The 19355-nt window shown below is 43.7% G+C and overlaps 1 protein-coding gene across 9 annotated transcripts in view; it reads right to left on the reverse strand.

Moving 5' to 3' along the window:
- The window catches only part of Prkcq (protein kinase C, theta), a 132268-nt gene that overhangs the window by 69328 nt on the left and 43585 nt on the right, over positions 1–19355 (reverse strand). For all 9 annotated transcript variants that reach the window (XR_015641010.1, XR_015641007.1, XR_015641009.1 and 6 more), the window contains 2 exon segments: positions 8229–8355; positions 2755–2954 (listed from right to left, as the gene is read on the reverse strand). Coding sequence is in view for 5 of the 9 variants with exons in the window: in NM_001276721.1 (NP_001263650.1) it covers positions 2755–2954; positions 8229–8346 (318 nt within the window). In the remaining 4 variants the exon portion in view is untranslated.

Consider the following 19355-nt stretch of genomic DNA (forward strand, 5'->3'; position numbering starts at 1 on the left):
ATAAGCATTTGTAAATTGACTAAACAAAAATTTAATAGGTGGCTCTTGAAAGTTTCATATCCATACATGTTATATATATTATATATGCATATGTAAGTAATTAAATTATCTGGTATATATTTTAGAATAAGCATAATGTTTATATATTCTATATATTATATGAGTACTACATACATATATGTGTAAATATATATCACAAACAGTATTATGTAGAGGATATGTATATACATATACACAAGTATGTGTATGTATGTATGTACACACATGCATGTCATATATATGATGTATGGAAAGCCATCATACTATGCCATTGGTGAAATAAATAGGCTAAGATAAGAGAGGACTCATTATTGATCATCATAGCGATGGCTTCCTGGAAACAGGAAGAGACAACAGGAAATGTTCTGTTGAATCCAGAGTTCAATTTGAAACCATTGAGAAGTCATTTCTTGGCTGGTTGACCTTGTGCAAATCACTGTCTTCAAAGAACTTTAAAAACCTGACAGCACTCCCACTATCAGAGTTTTATGATGTAATAAAGCTACATTTCTGGAATAACTATAAATTCTCATACAAATTTAGGAGAAGTGCTTTGGACTATAAGAGTCGACAACATTTTCTAATTTCTGGTATTGTAAAAATAGAGGTGGGAGATCAGGGAGCATTTTCAAAGGAAACTGTGACACTTGGTCACCACAGGATCACTAACATTAAGAAAGTAGTGGGGTGGAGTAAATTAAGCCAGGATGCGACTGAAGCAGTCATGATTTCTAAAGCACCGGGCGTGAGGGGGCAAACCCTGTGAAGCACAGAGGGAGCTCCAGGGTGGCCCCAAAGGGCAAATTTGAGAGATTCTTTTCTTTTCTTTCTTTTTTTGTTAAATAAAGAAATCACTTTTATGACAGCTGATACCTATGGAAGCATGAGAAATACAAATTCGAAATAACTTGAGGTTTCAAGTTCACTTGAAATAAAAGTAAACTAAGAACCCTAAACAAATACAGCTTAAGAATACAGACAGCATGCCAGTTGGCTCAGTGAGGATATAAACACTACTGACGCCTGACAGTCCTAGACTGCAGAATGAAGTATCCTATACCTCTACACCCCTGCTTAGTGTATGCCTGCAATCCCAGCACTTGGGGGACGGAGGCCATAGTTCAGGGCTAGCCTGCCCTATATAACAAGAGTCTGTCTCAACAAAAAAAAAAAAAAAAAAAAAAAAAAAAATAGAAGAGGAGGAGGAAGAGGAGAAAAAAATGGCAAAACCTGGGATGCAGAGTTAAAGGCAACTTTAAGGAGACAGAAACATGGCTCCAGCTGCATGTGTAGCATAGGATAGGCCTTGTTGGGCATCAATGAGAGGAGAGGCCCTTGGTCCTGTGAAGGCTCAATGGATGCCCCAGTGTAGGGAATGCCAGGGCAGGGAAGGGGAGGGAGTGTGAGGGTGGGGGAGCACCCACATGGAGGCAGGGGGTGAGGGATGGGATGGGGGGGTTTCTGGAGGGGAAACCAGGAAGGTGGATAACATTTAAAATGTAAATAAAGAAAATATCCAATAAAAGAAAAGAAAAAAAGTTACAAAAAAAAAGGGAGACAGAAACAGAAAGGTTAAACTGCTTGTGAGTCAAGGCTGTAAACTATTGTAGAAGGATAAAAAGAATTGTCTGCTCCTTCACTGAGAAGAAAACATGGGTAGGTTATCATTATAAAGATTAGGGAGGGGGTAATGCCATCAAAATAAGTCAGATGAAAGCTAGAGAATTCATGGGACTAGGCAGAGGGCAGAAAGTGAGGCAGTGCATCTGTAGCTTGTCTCTGCTCCTTGCCTAGCCAAACTCCTCCTGCGCTTTAGTCCCAGCCAGAGCCCCAGGCTTGGCAATTTTGTACTTATGCTTTTTAGAGTCCAAAACCCACGTGAGGCCATAAGCACATAAAAATGTCAGCCTTAGGTTTCTGTCGTTCCCACGTGACATCTTGCTAAAATCTGAATTATAGAAGAAACAAACAGGTAGAAAGCTAAAGACTTTCCTCTTGCTACTGCAGCATAAATGATGTAAACATCTGAAAACGTTTTTCTGACTTTCGAGATGGCGGCTTTCACTCACAGGTTCCCTTCGGTTGTTGTACGCCAGAAACTCTCGTTTGCTTGTTTTAGTCATTGCCTTCCCTTTTCCTGTTTCTAAGCATCTGCTGCCCACACAGTTACAACCTGGGTTTGCCCAAATGCACCATCATGAATTGTGAGCGAAGCATTTCTTAGCATGAGGTAAGTGACCTCAATACGGCTGAAGGAAACATGGCAAAGGCTTGAGAGCGAAAGCCAGATATGAAATGAGTCTGATCTCTGTTCTCTCGTGAGAACATGTAAGAGCCTCTCCAATGAATTAGTGATCTTCCCAGGCATAGCTTAAGAGTAATCAATAACTGTTATGTGTAGCCCGAGACCCTTCTCACCGTGATGCATAGGCATCAAAGAGATTTGATGCTTTCAGTACATTCTCCAGTTCATGTGTAGCCACCATCATTATCAAGTCACCAACGAGTATGTGGTTAGGGAGTCTGCTTACCCATGGCTAGTGTCCTCATGCCTTAAGGAGTCCAGGGACATTTCAAGCTATTCAACAGCTTGCATCATGGTGCACTCTAGCTGTGTGTGGTAGCACATATCTGTAATCCTAAAACTGGGAGGAGGACCAGAAGTTCAAGGTTTGGGTACGTATACTTCCTCCAGTCCACGGCTCTGATATTTACCCATATTTCTGTCCGCCCATTGTTCTTGCGGCATCTCTCTGCCAGGGAGTAGAGCTCCACGGTGGTTTCTGATATGAGGTCTACATTTTTGCCTTTCACGATGATCTGCATCACCCTTCCCTTGTTAATGTGGGCATCAAAGGTGCTGTCCCAAGGCGGGTACATGGTCGGCTTTTTCTGGATGTACATCTGCCCGTTTTCTAGGAAGAGAAAAAAAATAGTGTCCTGTTGATCTTCTGTCAGCTCTGGAGAATAATTCAATTCTATTTAATAGTGGCAGCCATTCCCGCTGCTCTCTTGTAACATAACTCTGAGGCAAAGGCACAAATAACCCTGAGACAATCGAGGGCTGAATGAGACAGGTCCATGGTTAGATGCAAGGTAACATTGTGTCTGTGAGATCCAATGTTGTTAAAGCAACAATAATCTGTGAATGATTTAAAACTGGAAATGTTCCTTTCCCATTCAAAGTTGTTTTGCTTCACTCTGAGAGTGAGCATCTGAGGAAATAATCTTTAAAAAGCCTTTTATGGCCAGGCGTGGCTATGGCTGGGTGTGGTCACGACTGGGCGTGGTTACGGCTGGGCATGATGGTGGGCACCAATTACACCAAAAACGGCCCACAGGAGGGTGAAATAGTAGCCTGGAGAGTTCCCACAGCCCATCTGTGCTATGTAGCAAGACAATGTCTCAGAAAATCACCAGCAACAAAAGTACGAGAAGCAACCACTCTTTTATGTCCTTAAAGCACTTCCTTTGTTAGCCTACAATAGCTTGGTCACATGACTGACTGATTCCACTGGCATCAGGCAACTAAGTCCCCATAAAACTTTCATGTGAAAGACACCATGGCATGAGTCCCACTTATATGGAATGATCTTTTAATATTTATTTATTTATTTGAGACAGGGTATGGAATGATCCTTTAATATATATATATATTTGAGACAGGGTTTCTCTGTGTAGCTCTTGATATTCTGGACTCACTAGACCAGGCTGGTCTGAATTTCACAAAGATCCACCTGCCTCTGCCTCCTGAATGCTGGCATTCAAGGCGTGCACCACCATGCCTGGCTGATCTCTCTCTCTCTCTCTCTCTCTCTCTCTCTCTCTCTCTCTCTCTCTCCCTCCCTCCCTCCCTCCCTCCCTCCCTCCCTCCCTCCCTCAGACAGGGCATCATTAGATAGTCCTGGTTGGTCCCTAGTTCACCGTGTAGCCCATGCTAGCTGTGAACTTTCTACCTTCCTACCTTGTCTCTCAAGCGCTGTGAATGCAGGCATGCGTTTCTACCCCAGCTTCCTTTCCTAATCCTTGAGTGAGGATGATTTTTACCCTCCTGATGCACCTAAGCAGAAGCTGGCAACAATGCAAAGGAAGCAGTGGAGCTCGCAGCAGACTTGCATATGACGATGGGCGGGAACTGGAACAGAAGCTACGACTAGGCTGATCTCTGCTCGAAGCCAAACATCAGATTGAGCATGGGGACCCCAATGGAGGAGTTAGGGGAAGGGCTGAAGGAGCTGAAGAGGTTTGCAACCCCATAGGATGAACAACAATATCAACAACCAGATCCCCCAGAGCTCCCAGGGACTAAACTATCAACCAAAGAGTACACATGGAGGGACCCATCGCTCCAGCTGCATATGTAGCAGAGGATGGCCTTGTTGGGCATCAATGGGAGGCCCCTGTGTAGGGGAATGCCAGAGCTAGGAGGCAGGAGTGGGTGGGTGGGTGAACACTCTCATAGAAGCAGGGGGAAGGAGGATGGGAGAGGAGGGAAAGGGGATAACATTTGAAATATAAATACATAAAATATCCAATAAAAATAAAAAAATAAATTCATTCCCCTCAACCCCCAAATCTCCCTGGTAGGGACAAGAATTTCCAAATTGAATTAAGTCATTTTGTCACATCTTCTACTCATGTTGGATTTTCTCTGGTATATATTCTTTGATCATCTCGCTACAGCAGAAAACTGCTGCAGTATTTTATCGTTTCTTATAATAATAAGCTCATTAAATATCGTATTTAGCAATTCAGAGACATTGGTCGGGCAAAAGAAAAACAAATCCACTTAAAGTAGGAATGCGAAGTCGTGTGTTGGTCGTTCTTCTATAACCCAGGAAGCCAAATCCAGTGGGCATTCAGCAGCAGCTCATATTTATCTTAAGGATTTACAAAGTTGAAAAAGTTGAAATTTTACACTTTAGGGAAACATGGCCAACAGAGGTATAAACTATTGCACTGTTAAGAATTGAAAAGGAAGGAGGCGATTTTTAAAAATTAATGTGAATTTTCATTAATTCTTTGAGAAGTTCATGCATGCATACAGTGTATTGTTTGCATTCTTGTTTCTCTTCATAGTTTCTGCCTGATCCACCTCTGTTCCCCTCTCCACACCCTACTTCCTCCCAAATTTGAGTCTTGGTTGGTTTCTCTCTCTCTCTCTCTCTCTCTCTCTCTCTCTCTCTCTCCCTCCCTCCCTCTCTCTCTCTTCTCTCTCTCTCTCACTCCCTCTCTCTCTTCTCTCTCTCTCTCACTCTCTCTCACTCTCTCCCTTCCTTCCTTCCTTCCTTCCTTCCTTCCTTCCTTCCTTCTTGTAAATACTTTAGCAAGTCCAATTTGTACTCTCCAGTTATCCACTGATACAGTGATATCCCCTGGAGCCCGGTCAGCCTTCCTCAGGACCATACCTTAAAAGGAAACTGACACATTCTCCCTGAGAAATCACTAACTGTTAATAGTTCCTCAGTTTGGGGTTGGGAGCTCACGAGCTCCTATAAAGGGAAGGGAAGATTTTTATGGGTAAATTAAAATATGTATGCTAGATTGGGTTCCTTGAAAAATCAATGTTATTATTGATCATAGTCTCTTAGCTTCCCTGTCAAAGTATTCATTCTCATTACTACCATGCTCAGAGAAGGGCAGGCATCCAGGAGGTAAGCCACTTACTGTACACTTTCAGTCACTAGGTTAAGAATACCTACAAAGTAGACCAGAACTCTGAATCTTGCTCTAGTTTCATTTCTGTTGCTATGATAAAAATACCCTGGCGGAATGTCACTTAGGAGAGAAAGGGTTTGTTTGGGTGGAAATCCTAGGTTACAGTCTATGTGGAGGTGGGGAGGGAGTCAAGCCAGGAACTCAAGCAGCTAGTCATAGTAGTGCAATCACAGTCAAGAGTAGAGGGCAGGGGCTGGGGATTTAGCTCAGTGGTAGAGCGCTTACCTAGGAAGCGCAAGGCCCTGGGTTCGGTCCCTAGCTCCGAAAAAAAGAACCAAAAAAAAAAAAAAAAGAGTAGAGGGCAATACATTCATGCAGCCTACTTGCTAGACTGCCTGCCTTTGACTAGTGTTTCCTCTGTTATCCTGCTCACGAACCTTGCCTAGGGAATGGTGTCACCCAAGTGAACTTAGTCTTCTTACGTCATTTAACAGTCAAGATAATTCCTCAAAGACATTCTCACAGGCCAATGTGATCTAGATAATTCATTACGACTTTCTTTCCAGGTTTTTCTAGATTGTGTCAAAGTGATGGTTAAAACAAACCAGCATATCTGTCTTTGTGTGTACAATGAGGATTGCTGTTTTCAAAGGCTCCCAGGCTAATAGTTCTGTTTCCTATTTATCCCCTCTCCCCCTACTCATCATGGAAAACGCAACCTCATACCCTAAACATAGCAACCTGTACAAATTCTACAGAAGGAATCTTTGAACTAGGTACTGTCTAGAGTGATGATTTCTTTTCAGAATGTAACCTGAATAAAAATAATAAATAAAAATCCAAAGTCCACTGGGCAATCTATTGCAAAAAAAACAAAACAAAACAAAAGCAGTTTTGTCCTTTATCTGACACGGTCTCTTGATCCATATGACCAAGATCAAGTTCAAAAGCAAGGACAAAAGAAGAGGAAGGTAAAAAGAAAAAGATTGGCAGGAGGTAAATGTCAGTGAGACCCGAGGTTGGAGGGAGGACCAGATCTATGAGATCCATTAAGTCAAACAGGGCTTTGAAAGAACTCAGCCATTTTACACTTCAAAGATGTCCGTGACATTTGAAAGGGTTTTAGGTGGGAGCAATCGGCATTTTCGCTTTTAAGACAGCAGAGAACGCTGGACGGAAGAGAAATCAAGAGCGTCCAGTCTCATAAGCTTTGATGCATTTGGAGCAGCTGGAGAGATGAAGTGAGCAGGATGGGGGTGGGGGGCACAGTTTGATATGTAACCCCAGAACTCAGAATTCTCTAGCATCTGGCTAGAGGCTCTCGATGCAAGCCTCAGTTTCCTCTTTTATCCGCAAATGCTCCTAAACCCTAACGGAGACCCTTCTAGGGTCACTCCATTGACAAGAAGGTGCCCTTCTCTGGGCCCTTTCTCATCTTGCTTTACCTTCTCAGCCCTCGCTGCTAGTTTGAGTGCCGACACTCTAACTTTTCTTATTGCCTGTCTTCCTCTGTGGGACTGGAAACTAACTCTGAAAGGAGATAGCTTTATGAGCACTTTATGTGTTTTTCTCTCTGCTCTAGCTCCAGGACCCTCAAAGTGGCCCTCCAAATGCACTTTTTCTATGTGCGTAAGTGGATGGAGATACAGTTACAGTCTATATGCAGGGATATAGACTGGGTGAGGCTGGGAAGGTCTTGGGTTAGGTAGCTTCCTATCTTTCCTTTGGAAGAAACTTTTATTAACATACAGGGATGTGGATCAAGAGGGAACCAGAAGGCTTGATCATCAGTGGGTTCCCTACCCAATGGGATTGTTCTGACTGAACTCTCTAAACAAAATCAGTCTTGGGTATATAGTCCAGATTTCTTCCTTCTCATTAATTACCTTGTTAATATAGTCACAGTTAATAAAGCAGAAATGGTCTTTTATTCATGCAGAATACTAACTGACTAAGGATTCTTTCTAACTTCGTCAGCGGAGGCAAGACACAATAGATATCACATTTAGAATCCATGCTAAGATCTAGGACTGGACAGGGTTAATTTACCTATAGTCATTGAGTTACAGTCTATATACTTACATAGACTATAAAAACCATAGGTATATAGTCTATGTGGATATATAGGTATATAGACTATCTACTTATAGTCTTTAGAGTTGATCCCAAGATCTAGGATTAGAAAGGCTTAATTTATCTACAGTCATTGAAAACAGTGAGCTATTAGTACAGGTAATACATAATATAATCTTCCTTAGTAGATTTTCACCCCTCACCTAATTTCCCCAACTAAATATTCTCTTTATCTTTGCTTATGTGGGGAAAATGATGCAGTGGAATAGATCTGGTAAGAAGCCATCACCAGCCCTGGGTCCTTAAGAAAGAATTTGGCCTTTGTTGGGAATCTGTCTCCTAAACTGTTGCAATTCAGTTCCATCAGACATCCTGGAAGGTTTTGTCTCCCACACACTTGTCTAGACTACCCACCATCTCCTCTTCTTCCTCCCTCACCTTGACCCCAATTAATTTACCTGATTCCACATACTCTTTGACAAGCACGGCACAGTAGGGGTTCACCGCCTCTCCCTGACAAGCTTGACAGGTCCCACAGTCAAAGTTGGATAAACCAATTCGAAGAAACGGTGACATGGTTGTTCCCTAGAAAAATGACAAAAGACAAACACTGTATGATGGGGCTCTAAGACATGTTATTTTTAGTGTTTCATCTCCGCTTAGTGTTTTATCTCGGACAGCCAGGGCTTGCAATGGCCCTGCTATCCATCTGAACAACTGCGTTCATTTCCTTCTCTGTGAAGCACATTGCTGGACTCCCCCTTAACTGCAGACTGGCTCGCAGAGGAAGAGCTCTTTGGAAAGTCCGTGGCACACCTCCATTGTGAGAACTAAGGGTTAATTCTGATCAATGTAAAGGTCATGCTCGACAGCAGGGCAAACATTTTTTTTCAAGGTTTTGTTTCTTCAAGTAGGTGCCCAAACCACAGTAACCAGAAAAGGAGTTTATAAAAACGGAGTCTATTTTAGTCACGCCAGTTAAATATGACACCACAACATTCTTACATAGTCTATTTATGTGTGTCATGGCATTGGCTCCCAGAAGCGAGCAGCTGATCCGTATTTATTTTGGATATTTTCAATATGGTTTGTTCTTGTCAGTGACACAACACACTCAAACAGATACAAGCAATTAAGCTACTCAATGCTACGGAGCCACTTAAAAACCTCTAAACCATTGACCACAGTATGATTGTGTCCCATGCTAAAAGCAAAGTACTTCATAAATGCCAGTGTCCTTAATATGTTTTCTCGGCGCTCAAGACGGAAATCACCCCAGTGTTTGCTACCGTTTTCGAGGCTCGGTGTGTTCTTTTGGTAAGATTTGTGTTATTTTTATTTATATGTGTGCCAGTGTATATGTATGTGGGAATGCGTGCACATAGCCAAGGAAGCCAGAAGATGGAGATAGGAATGTAGGCAAGTGTGAGCCATTCACTCTGAGTGCTGGGAACCCACCTCTAGTCTGCTGAGAGAGAAGCGTATGCTCTTTACCACAGAAGCTGCTCCCCAGCATCCTTAGTCTGAGTCTGCCTCTGCTTCTCCATCTCTGCCATTCACCTCATCTCAATACCTTTCCTTTATCCTCTTGCAAGCATGTATGTACATGTGATGAGCACGCATGTTCACATGTATGGGTACATGCGCTTGCGTGTGCATGCCTGGAGTTTACATGAAGTGTCTTTCTCAATGTCTCACCATTTTATTTAAGGGAGGTTCTCTGGCTCAACCAAGAGATTTTGACTTCCTGCAACCCTAGCTGGCAGGCTTGTCCGAGGATTCCTATCTCTCTCTGCTTGTTGAGTGTTAGTATTACCGGCTATTGCAACACTAGCCTAGCTTTATGTAGGTGCTAGTTATTTGAGCCCCTGTCTTCGTGCTTGTGAGGCAAATGCTTCATCCAGTGAGCCCGTCCACCCAGCTCTAGTTTTTCTTTTTGGCCTGCTTCTTAGGTTCTTGTAGGTCTGAAAACTATCATCTAGTGCTCAGTGACAGAATTGTTCTAGTTCATAGTAAAGGTAAGAAAGTCATTTTGACTTGAATCTTGAGAGATTGTTGTCTCATAGAGCCGAGTTACTACCACCCTGACCTTTGGTGACTCACTGTGCACTGTTTCCAGGTTGGGCTCCTAATTGGGTAGCATCAGCAGCTCAGACTGAATCCGCCTCAGTGATTTCCGTCTTGAGCTCCAAGAAAACATATTAAAGATAGAAGTCTCTAGGCTTGCCAGGGTTTATGTTACGGAGGTCTTGTCTGGGTAGCATAGATTTCTTATTTTAAAAGGCGATGCAGATTTGTGACTTCCCCAGATTTATTTATTCTACATCTTATTCACCCAGAACATGCTGACAGTTTACTCAATGCTAATGTCTGTTTTCCAGGCTAGCCAGGGGCTCCCTTTCCAACAGTTTGGTCACAGGGACATGATAAAATATCTGGAAGATAGAACAGACATTGTGTGGACTCATGTCAAGAATAAAGAAGATCTGCAATAAACACCAGAAGGTGAAATTAACATAGACAAGTTCTCTGACTTGTTCTTGGGGGCTCGGAGCTCATGGGGGCAGAGGGGGAATTTCTTGGCTATTAAACTAGAAGGCAGAACTTGTTGTATACAAACAGATGTACATGTGAGGCAGGATGCCTAAGGTCTGGGCTTGCGAAGTTCTCTTCCGTGAGCTGAAAACATCAACCCATTCATCTTCCCTTACCATCCACGAAAGTCCTCCAAGTCACAGCACCTGTGTATGAAGATGACTATCGGCCAAGCCGTTTCCAACAGGGAAGGGATCAAGTCCTTCCATAGAATTAGCTGAGCAATAAAGTCACGCCCCTCAGTTCTCTCTCCTGTTTCAATACGCATTTCCATTGTACACACCAAGCACCACTGGTGACATGCCTTCTTTCTGTTCAAATCTGCTTCCTCCCCTTTTCTTAATTAAAGGGTTTTATGTTTGTGTTTGTTTTTGTTTTTGTTTTATAGTAAGCTAGGGCCTTACTATATGGCCCTGGCTGACCTGAAACTCACTGTGTACCAGGCTAACCTAGAACCCAGAGACTTTTTTCCATGCCTAGGTTTCCAGATGAAAGCTACCACACACAGGGATTCAGTGGAAATGCGCTTGGAGTGTCTCTTGCTCAATCCTTGGGATGCATCACAAACTCAGCAGAGAGGCTCATTGACAAAGTCAATACTCTCATGTACAAGAACTTACCAAGTCTCTCTGCGGGAGTGCAAACTGAAGTTGTATTGTTCTTGTCCCTGAAGGAGAATGAATGGAGCTCTGGAGAAACTCAGTCATAGTTATCCCCATCCGCATCCCCATACACACACACACACACACACACACACACACACACACATACACACACATATACAATCACACACATATACATATACAATATATATAATATGTAGTAGATATATGTAATTATATATCTTATACATATGTTATATATTACGTATACTGTATGATGTATACATTATATAATATAACTCTGTGTGTGTGCACACATGTGTGTGCGTGCGTGCATGTGTGTGTGTATATGTGTGCACATATGTGTGTGTTCGTGTTCCTGAATGTCTTTACTACCAAGACTGGATTGTGAGAGCAAGGACAAAGACGATATGCCTCTACAGTCAATTCCCCATTTCATTCATAATAGGTGTTCAACACATTTTTGCCAAAGGAGGAACTTCTCAAAGGTAACATTGTTTCTTCCCCTGTGTTTCTTTTACCTGCAAAGGCATCTGCCTTTCAAAAGGAGCCACAGATAGCTGCAGAGGAAATGCACCCCTGTGCAAATTTCCTAGCACTTGTCAGGGGCAGAAGATCCATGTTCTCCTGAGCTCAGCTGCGGGAATTATTTAACCTCTCTTAGCCCGTTTGCTCATTTGAAAGCACTGCTCTGACCATTAGCACGCTCAAATGGCTATGGGAACTAAACGGGCAGACACAGGAAAGATGCTTAGAGTGGGATTGGACCCCCGGTAAATTCTCAATAAATGCTAGTTATTAACAGTAATACATTTTCTAATAGTCTCTCTCCTCCCTATTGGTTTGTATCAAACAGGGCAGGCAGAGAGGATAAACAGTCTTTTAGGGGCATATCTTGGCTGAACGATGTGACCTGTGTCTAGCCTGTCCCCATAAAACCCTACATATATCTCTCATACAGTACTTACGACCCTCTGATACAATCATCTTGTTGTAGCACTTATCATGACGGAGAGCCGCACACCCAGGCAATCTTCTATGCTTTTACTATCGCGGCTGAAAAATACTATCATTATATATACTTGAAATTCCTGAAGAATGCCCATTCTCCCAAGCTCAGTGTTCTCACCATTAGGCGTGATCAAATTTGTTTTTGGCTTATGGATTTGATGCTATCCAGAGTTAGGTATAATTGGCAGTGCATGTGAATTAGGTCACAGGAACTGAGAATGATGGTGTTTTGCTCGTGTATTTCTTTTACCCAGGATGGATGGTGTCCCTGGGCTGGAGAGGCGGCTCATTGGTTAAGAGCACTGACTGCTCTTCCAGAGGTCCTGAGTTCTAATTTCCGGCAAACACATGGTGGCTCACAACCATCTGTAATGGGATCTGATGTCCTCTTCTGGTGTGTCTGACAGCTACAGTGTACTTACATGCCTAAAATGTTTTTTTTTTAAAAAGATACATGGTGTTCAAATGAAATGGCTGGGAGGTGTGAAGAAAATGGATACCAAAGAAAACTTCCCAGCATTCATTATAGGGAGATAGGGAGAAGATGAGTGTTCTCATGAGCTCAATGACAGGAGTCTGTCTGTCTGTCTCTCTCTCTCTCTCTCTCTCTCTCTCTCTCTCCTCTCTCTCTCTCCCCCCCTCTGTGTGTGTGTGTAGATGTTGGCTGTCCTCTTCAATTGCTCTCCTTTTTTTTTTTTTTTTTTTTTGAGACAGTGTCTCTCATTGAACCCAGAGATCACCAATTTTGCTAGACCAGCTGGCTGGTCAGCAAGCCGCAGGGACCTGACTTCTTGTGTCTCCTCAGTTCTGGGATTACAAACACAGGCATGGTGTGTGGACTTTTTCACCGGTGCTCGGGCTCTGAACTCGGGTCCTCTTATTTGCATAATAAACACTGCACTGACTGAACCGACTCCCTAGCACTTAGCTTATTTTTTAATTTAAAAAAAATGGACAGTATTTCATTGCTACAGTTTAGATTCTTGGTGCTTAGGAAGGGTGAAAAAAAAAAAAGAGGAAGAAGAAAGAAACAAAGCCAAACAGAGCAAAAACCAGTTGCCTAATCAAACATGGCCGCCATTGTCTATATTCCCAGGACTCAGGAGATTGAGGCAGGAGGATCATAACTTTGACACCAACCTAGGCTATTTAGACCAGCTTCAAAACCCTCAGACCAAGCAAATCACCACACGAACAAACACACAAAACACAACAGTTATTACTTGCCAAAAGATGTTTAACATGCAGAAGAGAAAATGCACTGTAATTAGAATTAAACTTGGGAGCAAAGAAAAAAAGAATTTGACTTGTAATTATAATTGCTCAGCAAGATATGATTGTTATAATTGGCTTTGAAATGTCTCCCGTAGGCTTAGACTTTGAACCCTTGGTGTCTAGTGTGGTGGTGTGAATATGCTTGGCTCTGCAAATGCCACTATTAGGAGGTGTGGCCTTGTTGAAGTAGATGTAGCCTTGTTAGAGTGGGTGTGGCCTTGTTGGGGTGGGTGTGGCCTTGTTGGAGTGGGTGTGGCCTTGTTGGAGTGGGTGTGGCTTCTTGTAGTAGGTGTAGACTTGTTGGAGTGGGTGTGGCCTTGTTAGACGAAATGTGCTACTGTGGAGGTGGGCTTTGAGACCCTCCTCCTAGCTGCTTGGAAACCAGTCTTTTTCTGTTCGCCTTCCGAACAAGATGTAGAATTCTCAGCTCCCCCAGAGCCATGCCTGTCTGCACGTTGCCATGCTTCTTGACATGATGATAGTAGACTAAACCCCCAAACCAGAAAGGCAGCCCCAATTAAATGTTGTCCTTTGTAAGAGTTGCCTTGGTCATGGTGTCTCTTCACACCACTGGAAACTCTAACTAAGACACTTAGATTGTGTCACTATTTTGAAGGCCATAGAGCCTTGTGAAGGTAGGGCCTATGTGACAGAAGTAGATCACTGGATGTCCTCCAAGGTTACATGCTTCCCTGGTTCTGACCTGTGTTCTTTGCTTACTGGCATAGCAAGATGCGAACGACCCCCACCACATAGTCCCGCTTACAAGGATAGAGCCACAAAAGCATTGTTGTGATTAAATTGGCCCAAAGCCTAAGAAATTGCTGTGAATCTTCATTGAGTTAAATTATACTTCTTAGCTGGGCAGTGGCGGTACATGACTTTAATCCCAGCACTCCGGAGGCAAAGGCGGGGAGATGGGAAGCAGGGAGGCAGGGAGGCAGGGAGGCAGGGAGGCAGGGAGGCAGGGAGGCAGGGAGGCAGGGAGGCAGGGAGGCAGGGAGGCAGGGAGGCAGGGAGGCAGGGAGGCAGGGAGGCAGGGAGGCAGGGAGGCAGGGAGGCAGAGGCAGAAGCATGCCAACCCAGTCAACAAGGCAAGTTCCCTGAGATATCCAAGCTACACAGAAAAACTGTCTCGAAAAACAAAAGAAAGAATATATATATATATATATATATATATATATATATATATATATATATATATATATTTAGGCTGACATTTCAAAGCCTTTATGCTTTGAGTTTAATTAGTGCTGTTCCCACAGCAGGACTCTGTAGGAGTTCCAGGCTACCTGGCACTCTGATTGCAGAGAGCAGCCTGAGTCCATCCTGAGGACTCTGTTTACACTGCCCTGTTTTCATGTCTTGTGCCATCTACACCCACGTACAATGACCATCTCTCTGTAGTCGTCTGTCCTTCAAGTGCCCCTTTACGTCTTGGCCCGTTAAGACTTCTCTCCCTCTCCCAATTTCATGTCCTCAGCCCTGCAGTCTTACTCGTGCTTGGCTTCATTTTCTCTGGTAGCACTAGAGACAGAGCCTAAGGAATTCCCCCAAGACTGGAACTTTTGATCTCCTTTGAGTAGCTGGTGTTACAGGTCCTCAGCATTAGTTTTGGTTCTGGGAGACAATATAGGTAGCCTGAGGACCTGCGAACTTACACGTCTTCTTTGTGTCCCACAAAGACCGTAATTGTGCTTTATCCATGGTTCCTGCTATCTGACTTATCTTTTGTAGCACAGCAAACAACCCTGAGACTTAAATACCAGCCGCGTATTTGTTGCTTGCAATTGACTGCCATCAATTAGGAATGGGCTCAGTTGGACAGCTCAGATCTCATGGCACGTGAGCTGGCACAGTGGGAACAGCCAGGACAGCTCAGCTTCTCTCTCCATGAGGTCCCTCATCCTCCCAGTAGTGTCTTGGGCTTGTCGGCATGGCAGTTGCTCTAGAAGAGGATGAGAGGGAAGGACACTGCTGGGCCTTTCAAGGCTAGGCACGAACTCAGACAACGGACTTCTGCCACAAATATAACTGGTCCAAGAAGATGTCGGGGCAGCTTTGACTCCAGGGGTGGGTGATCAACTCTCCTGGCTAGAAGACCCTTAAAGAATCTGTGGTTTGTTTTAATACCCGACTATGCCCATCTTCCCAAACACTCAGCACTAAGTACTGGAAACATTATTTTATAGACAAGCCAAGCATTGTCAATTAAACTGGAACCCAATGCTTAGCACTCAGACTTTTTACTTTATGCTTATGCAAAGGTCTTTTTGGTATGTGTGTGTCAGGTGTATGCTTGCGTGTAAGGGTGTGTATATGTGTGGTTTATGAGCATGTATGCACGTGGATGCATCAGACTGTGAACCTGTTCAGGGGCCAGAGGATGCCCAGCGTCCTGCTCCATCCCCCTCTTCCTCTTTCCCTCGAGACAGGGTATCTAACTGAACCCAGAGCCACCCCGGCAGCCAGCAATCCTGTCTGTGGAACGGCAGACATGGAGATGTCTACAGGAGGAGACATAGCATCTGTTTCTTGTGTCAGTTTGATAATCTCTATGGTGCTATCGTCTTAGCAGCCCCAAAGTTATCTCTGAGATAATGTGGCTTTGCCATCTTCTGAGGGACAAGTGTGACTTCTCCCCCTCCTTCCCGCTAAGCTGGTTCTCGGTGAATTAAACTGTAGCACCTGGAACAGGCAAGCTAAATCTGGGCCTGGGCCCGAGTCACAGGGCACCTTGATGAGAAGCTGAGACTGATGTCTGCATTGTTATCTTTCCTTTGCTTAGCACTACACACGTGGGCGTAGGGACCTTGGGATGAGTGAAGAGATGAAGGTGCTCCTAGGTTTGCAAAGGAGACCATCTCAGAATCAACTCAACTCCATCCTAGCCCATTTCCATTTCTTAAGCAAATGTCTGAAACTCTGCGGCTATATTCTTCTATGCGCAAATCAAGGCATTGAGTAGACAAGCTTCCTAGGAGTCTCCGAGGGATTGGGTCTGTCCATGTTCCGAAGATTCAAAGAATTAACCCATAGAAAATGCCTATGAGTAGCCAGTGGAGAAGTAAGTTAGAGTTTTTCCCAGACAGCCTAGGAAGTGCTTCCTAATGAAAATATGACAACTCACACCATGGATCAATTCATAAGCCCAGAGTAAGCCTAAACTATTGGCTTATAAGTTGATGAGCTGATGCAAACATTTATTCATTAAGTGCTGGCTAAACCACCAACTGGGTTGTAAAGTGTTATACTGGATACAGGTATGGGATTGGGAGTTAACTCCAGATAAGCTATGAGACCTCAGACTGGGGTTAGCCTCTCCTCCTAGAGAGGACCAGGAATGGAGATGGCGGGCTTCACTTTCTTGCCTTCTTATCCTATGAAGACTGTTGGTAGTGTCAGGGACAGGATGAGAAACAGCAGTGAGCTGTCACTGCAGGGGACACCAATGACAACACTCTTCTGTGTTTACTGCCGCATTAATACCACTTCCTCCTAAGGGTGTGTGACACTTTTCAGAGAAAATACAATGCTCAGTGATGTCACCAAAGTGAGTAGAAATAGCTGTCCCTAGGTGAGCCGACAGTTTATGTAGAATAGTATCATGCAGGATAGTGGAGTCCTCTGTTCTAGTGTTCTAGCAATGCTGATGTGGGCCACTTCTGTCACATAAAGAAATACTGCAGGCTGAAGGGAAAATAAATGTGACCAGATGTGTGTACCTGAGTCCGTGTGTCTTGTCTGTGCCTTGTTGTTATACTGAAGTGCCCCCGATTATAAATGAGCACGTTGTGAAGACTTGGTGTCAAAGTTTGAAGCTTCAACTCCACGTAAACTATAAAACTAGGCAACATTCTCATTTCTGGGCTAGCCTGTTCACTGCCACGGATTTTCTCATTTGGAAGGAGGTCAAAATGAATATACTATATAAAACCCATTATCTACTGCTACTGGTTCAACAAATAAGACCCTCTATACTTATTTTTCCATAACTGATATCTCATTAACGGTGGGTTGACTAATCAGCTAATTGAAGCCTAATTCCTCTTTAAACATTTCAAAGTGGTACGTTAGTTTTCTACCTGTGTGTATGAGCATGTCCAGGGTGAGGGTGTGAGGGAGCACACAGGCCACAGTAGGCACGTAGAGGTTAGAAGATAACTTGCAGGAGCTGGTTCTTTCCTTCTGGGACCAACCAAGCTCAGGTAGTCAGGCTTGGGAGCAAGCCCCTTTGCTCACTGGGCCATCTCATTGGTCCCTGACGCCTAATTCATAACATTCATTTGAATATGCCAGCATAGCTGAGGATGAGAAGCCTCTTCTCAATTAGTGTATAAAAGGGGCAGCAGCAAGAACATCTGCATGGTCTATTCCCTCCATCTGCCACCATGACTTCAAGTTCAGTGACTTCTAGGCTCACAGTCGAGAAGGAGACACAGGGAATCAGGATAATGAGTCTTTCTTTCCCTCACTCCCATCGCATTTAGGCCCCATGGAAAACATGGGGATTGACTTATAATATGTTCAGAACGAACGAGTGGAAGGGTGGATCAAGTGAAATAAAACGATCATGCTAGTGATTTTTGTTTCACCGAGGCCACAATCCTTGACAGGAACAAGGGGTGAATGCTTCATGATGGTTTACAGTTTCGGAGAATTTTAGCCCATCCCAGTGGGGAAGAGAGAGCAGAGTCATTCTGTGTATATAAGTAGAAGTAAGTGACAGAAGCCACTCATGTCATGGCAGGCCAGGAAGTACAGACAACAGAAACCAGAAATGGCATATAACCTTCCAACAGCTGGTCTACATGACCTTCTACCAGTAACCCTCCCCACCTAAAAGCTCCATAGCCTCTCCACCTAGCATTACCAGTTGTTCTAGTTTCATTCTGTTGCTTTGACAAATACCATGATAAAAAGCAACTCAGGAAGAAAGGGTCTATTTGGCTTACACTCCTGGGTCATAGTCGATCACTGAGGGAAGTCAAGCGAGGAACTCAAACAGGAGCTTGAATCGGACATCGTGGAGGAATGCTGCTTCCTGACTTACAGACTCATGCTTTCTTATACAGGCAAAGATCACCAGCCTAGGGAATTGTGCCACCCACAGTGGGCTGGGGCTTCCCACATCAATCAAGACAATCTTCCCCATGCCCACAGGTAAATCTAACCTGGGCAATCCTTCAATGGAAACTTTCTGCTTAGGTGACTCTGACCTGTGTCAAGTTGATGTTAAATCTAATTGGGACACCAGCTGAGGGACAGTCATTCAAAACATGAAACTGGAGTATATTTCCCATTCAAATTATAAGAACAATGAGTAAGTCAGAGAGGGATTCCCTAATCTCTCCCATTTTGAAAATCATAAGGTCCTTCTTTTGGTCTGGTTTCTCATGTAACAGATGAACAGACAATGGAACTGAAACTCAGAGGAACCAACATGAGATATCTGTTTACTCTGTGGTAGAAGTGGGAGTAGGAGCCAAGAGTCCATCGTCTTCCTACTGCCTGAACCTACTATCCTGACATCACTAGTGCACGAAGATGACAGAATGAGGGGATTTGCTCCAGCTTAGCTCGCACTGTAAACCAGCGCAGTGGGCCTGATGAAAGCATGGCTCCTTCCGTTTTTTTTTTTTTTTTTTTTTTTTGCTTGCTGGAGTTTATGCTGTGCACTGTTCAACTTTGACCCTCCGTGCTGAGATGGATAGAGATCTCCAAAACCATGGGTTACAGTAAGCCCTTCCTCCTTTAAGTCGCTCACACCAGGCATTCTGTCACAGCAGGAAAACTGTAACTAATGCAAGTGTAGCAAAGAGATTTCCTAAGAAAAGCGTCGAGGGCTGAGCTCTCATAGAAAATGGAATTTAAAAAGCTTGGTACTGCACCGCAGTTTGAGAGATACTGTAATGACATAGTATTTGAATTACAGTCCTTGCTAAAACACAATCTAGCTGATGCTCTATTTGCCTTTTTATAGCCCTCACAGGGATAAAGCCATGACTTCAGCAGCATTGTCTAGCATTTGTTTCACTTACTGTATCTTTATTGTGTGGAATGAGTTTACAGCCAAACCGA

The sequence above is a fragment of the Rattus norvegicus genome, chromosome 17 (assembly GCF_021556685.1).
Source record: "Rattus norvegicus strain SHRSP/BbbUtx chromosome 17, alternate assembly SHRSP_T2T, whole genome shotgun sequence".
Lineage (NCBI taxonomy): Eukaryota > Metazoa > Chordata > Mammalia > Rodentia > Muridae > Rattus > Rattus norvegicus.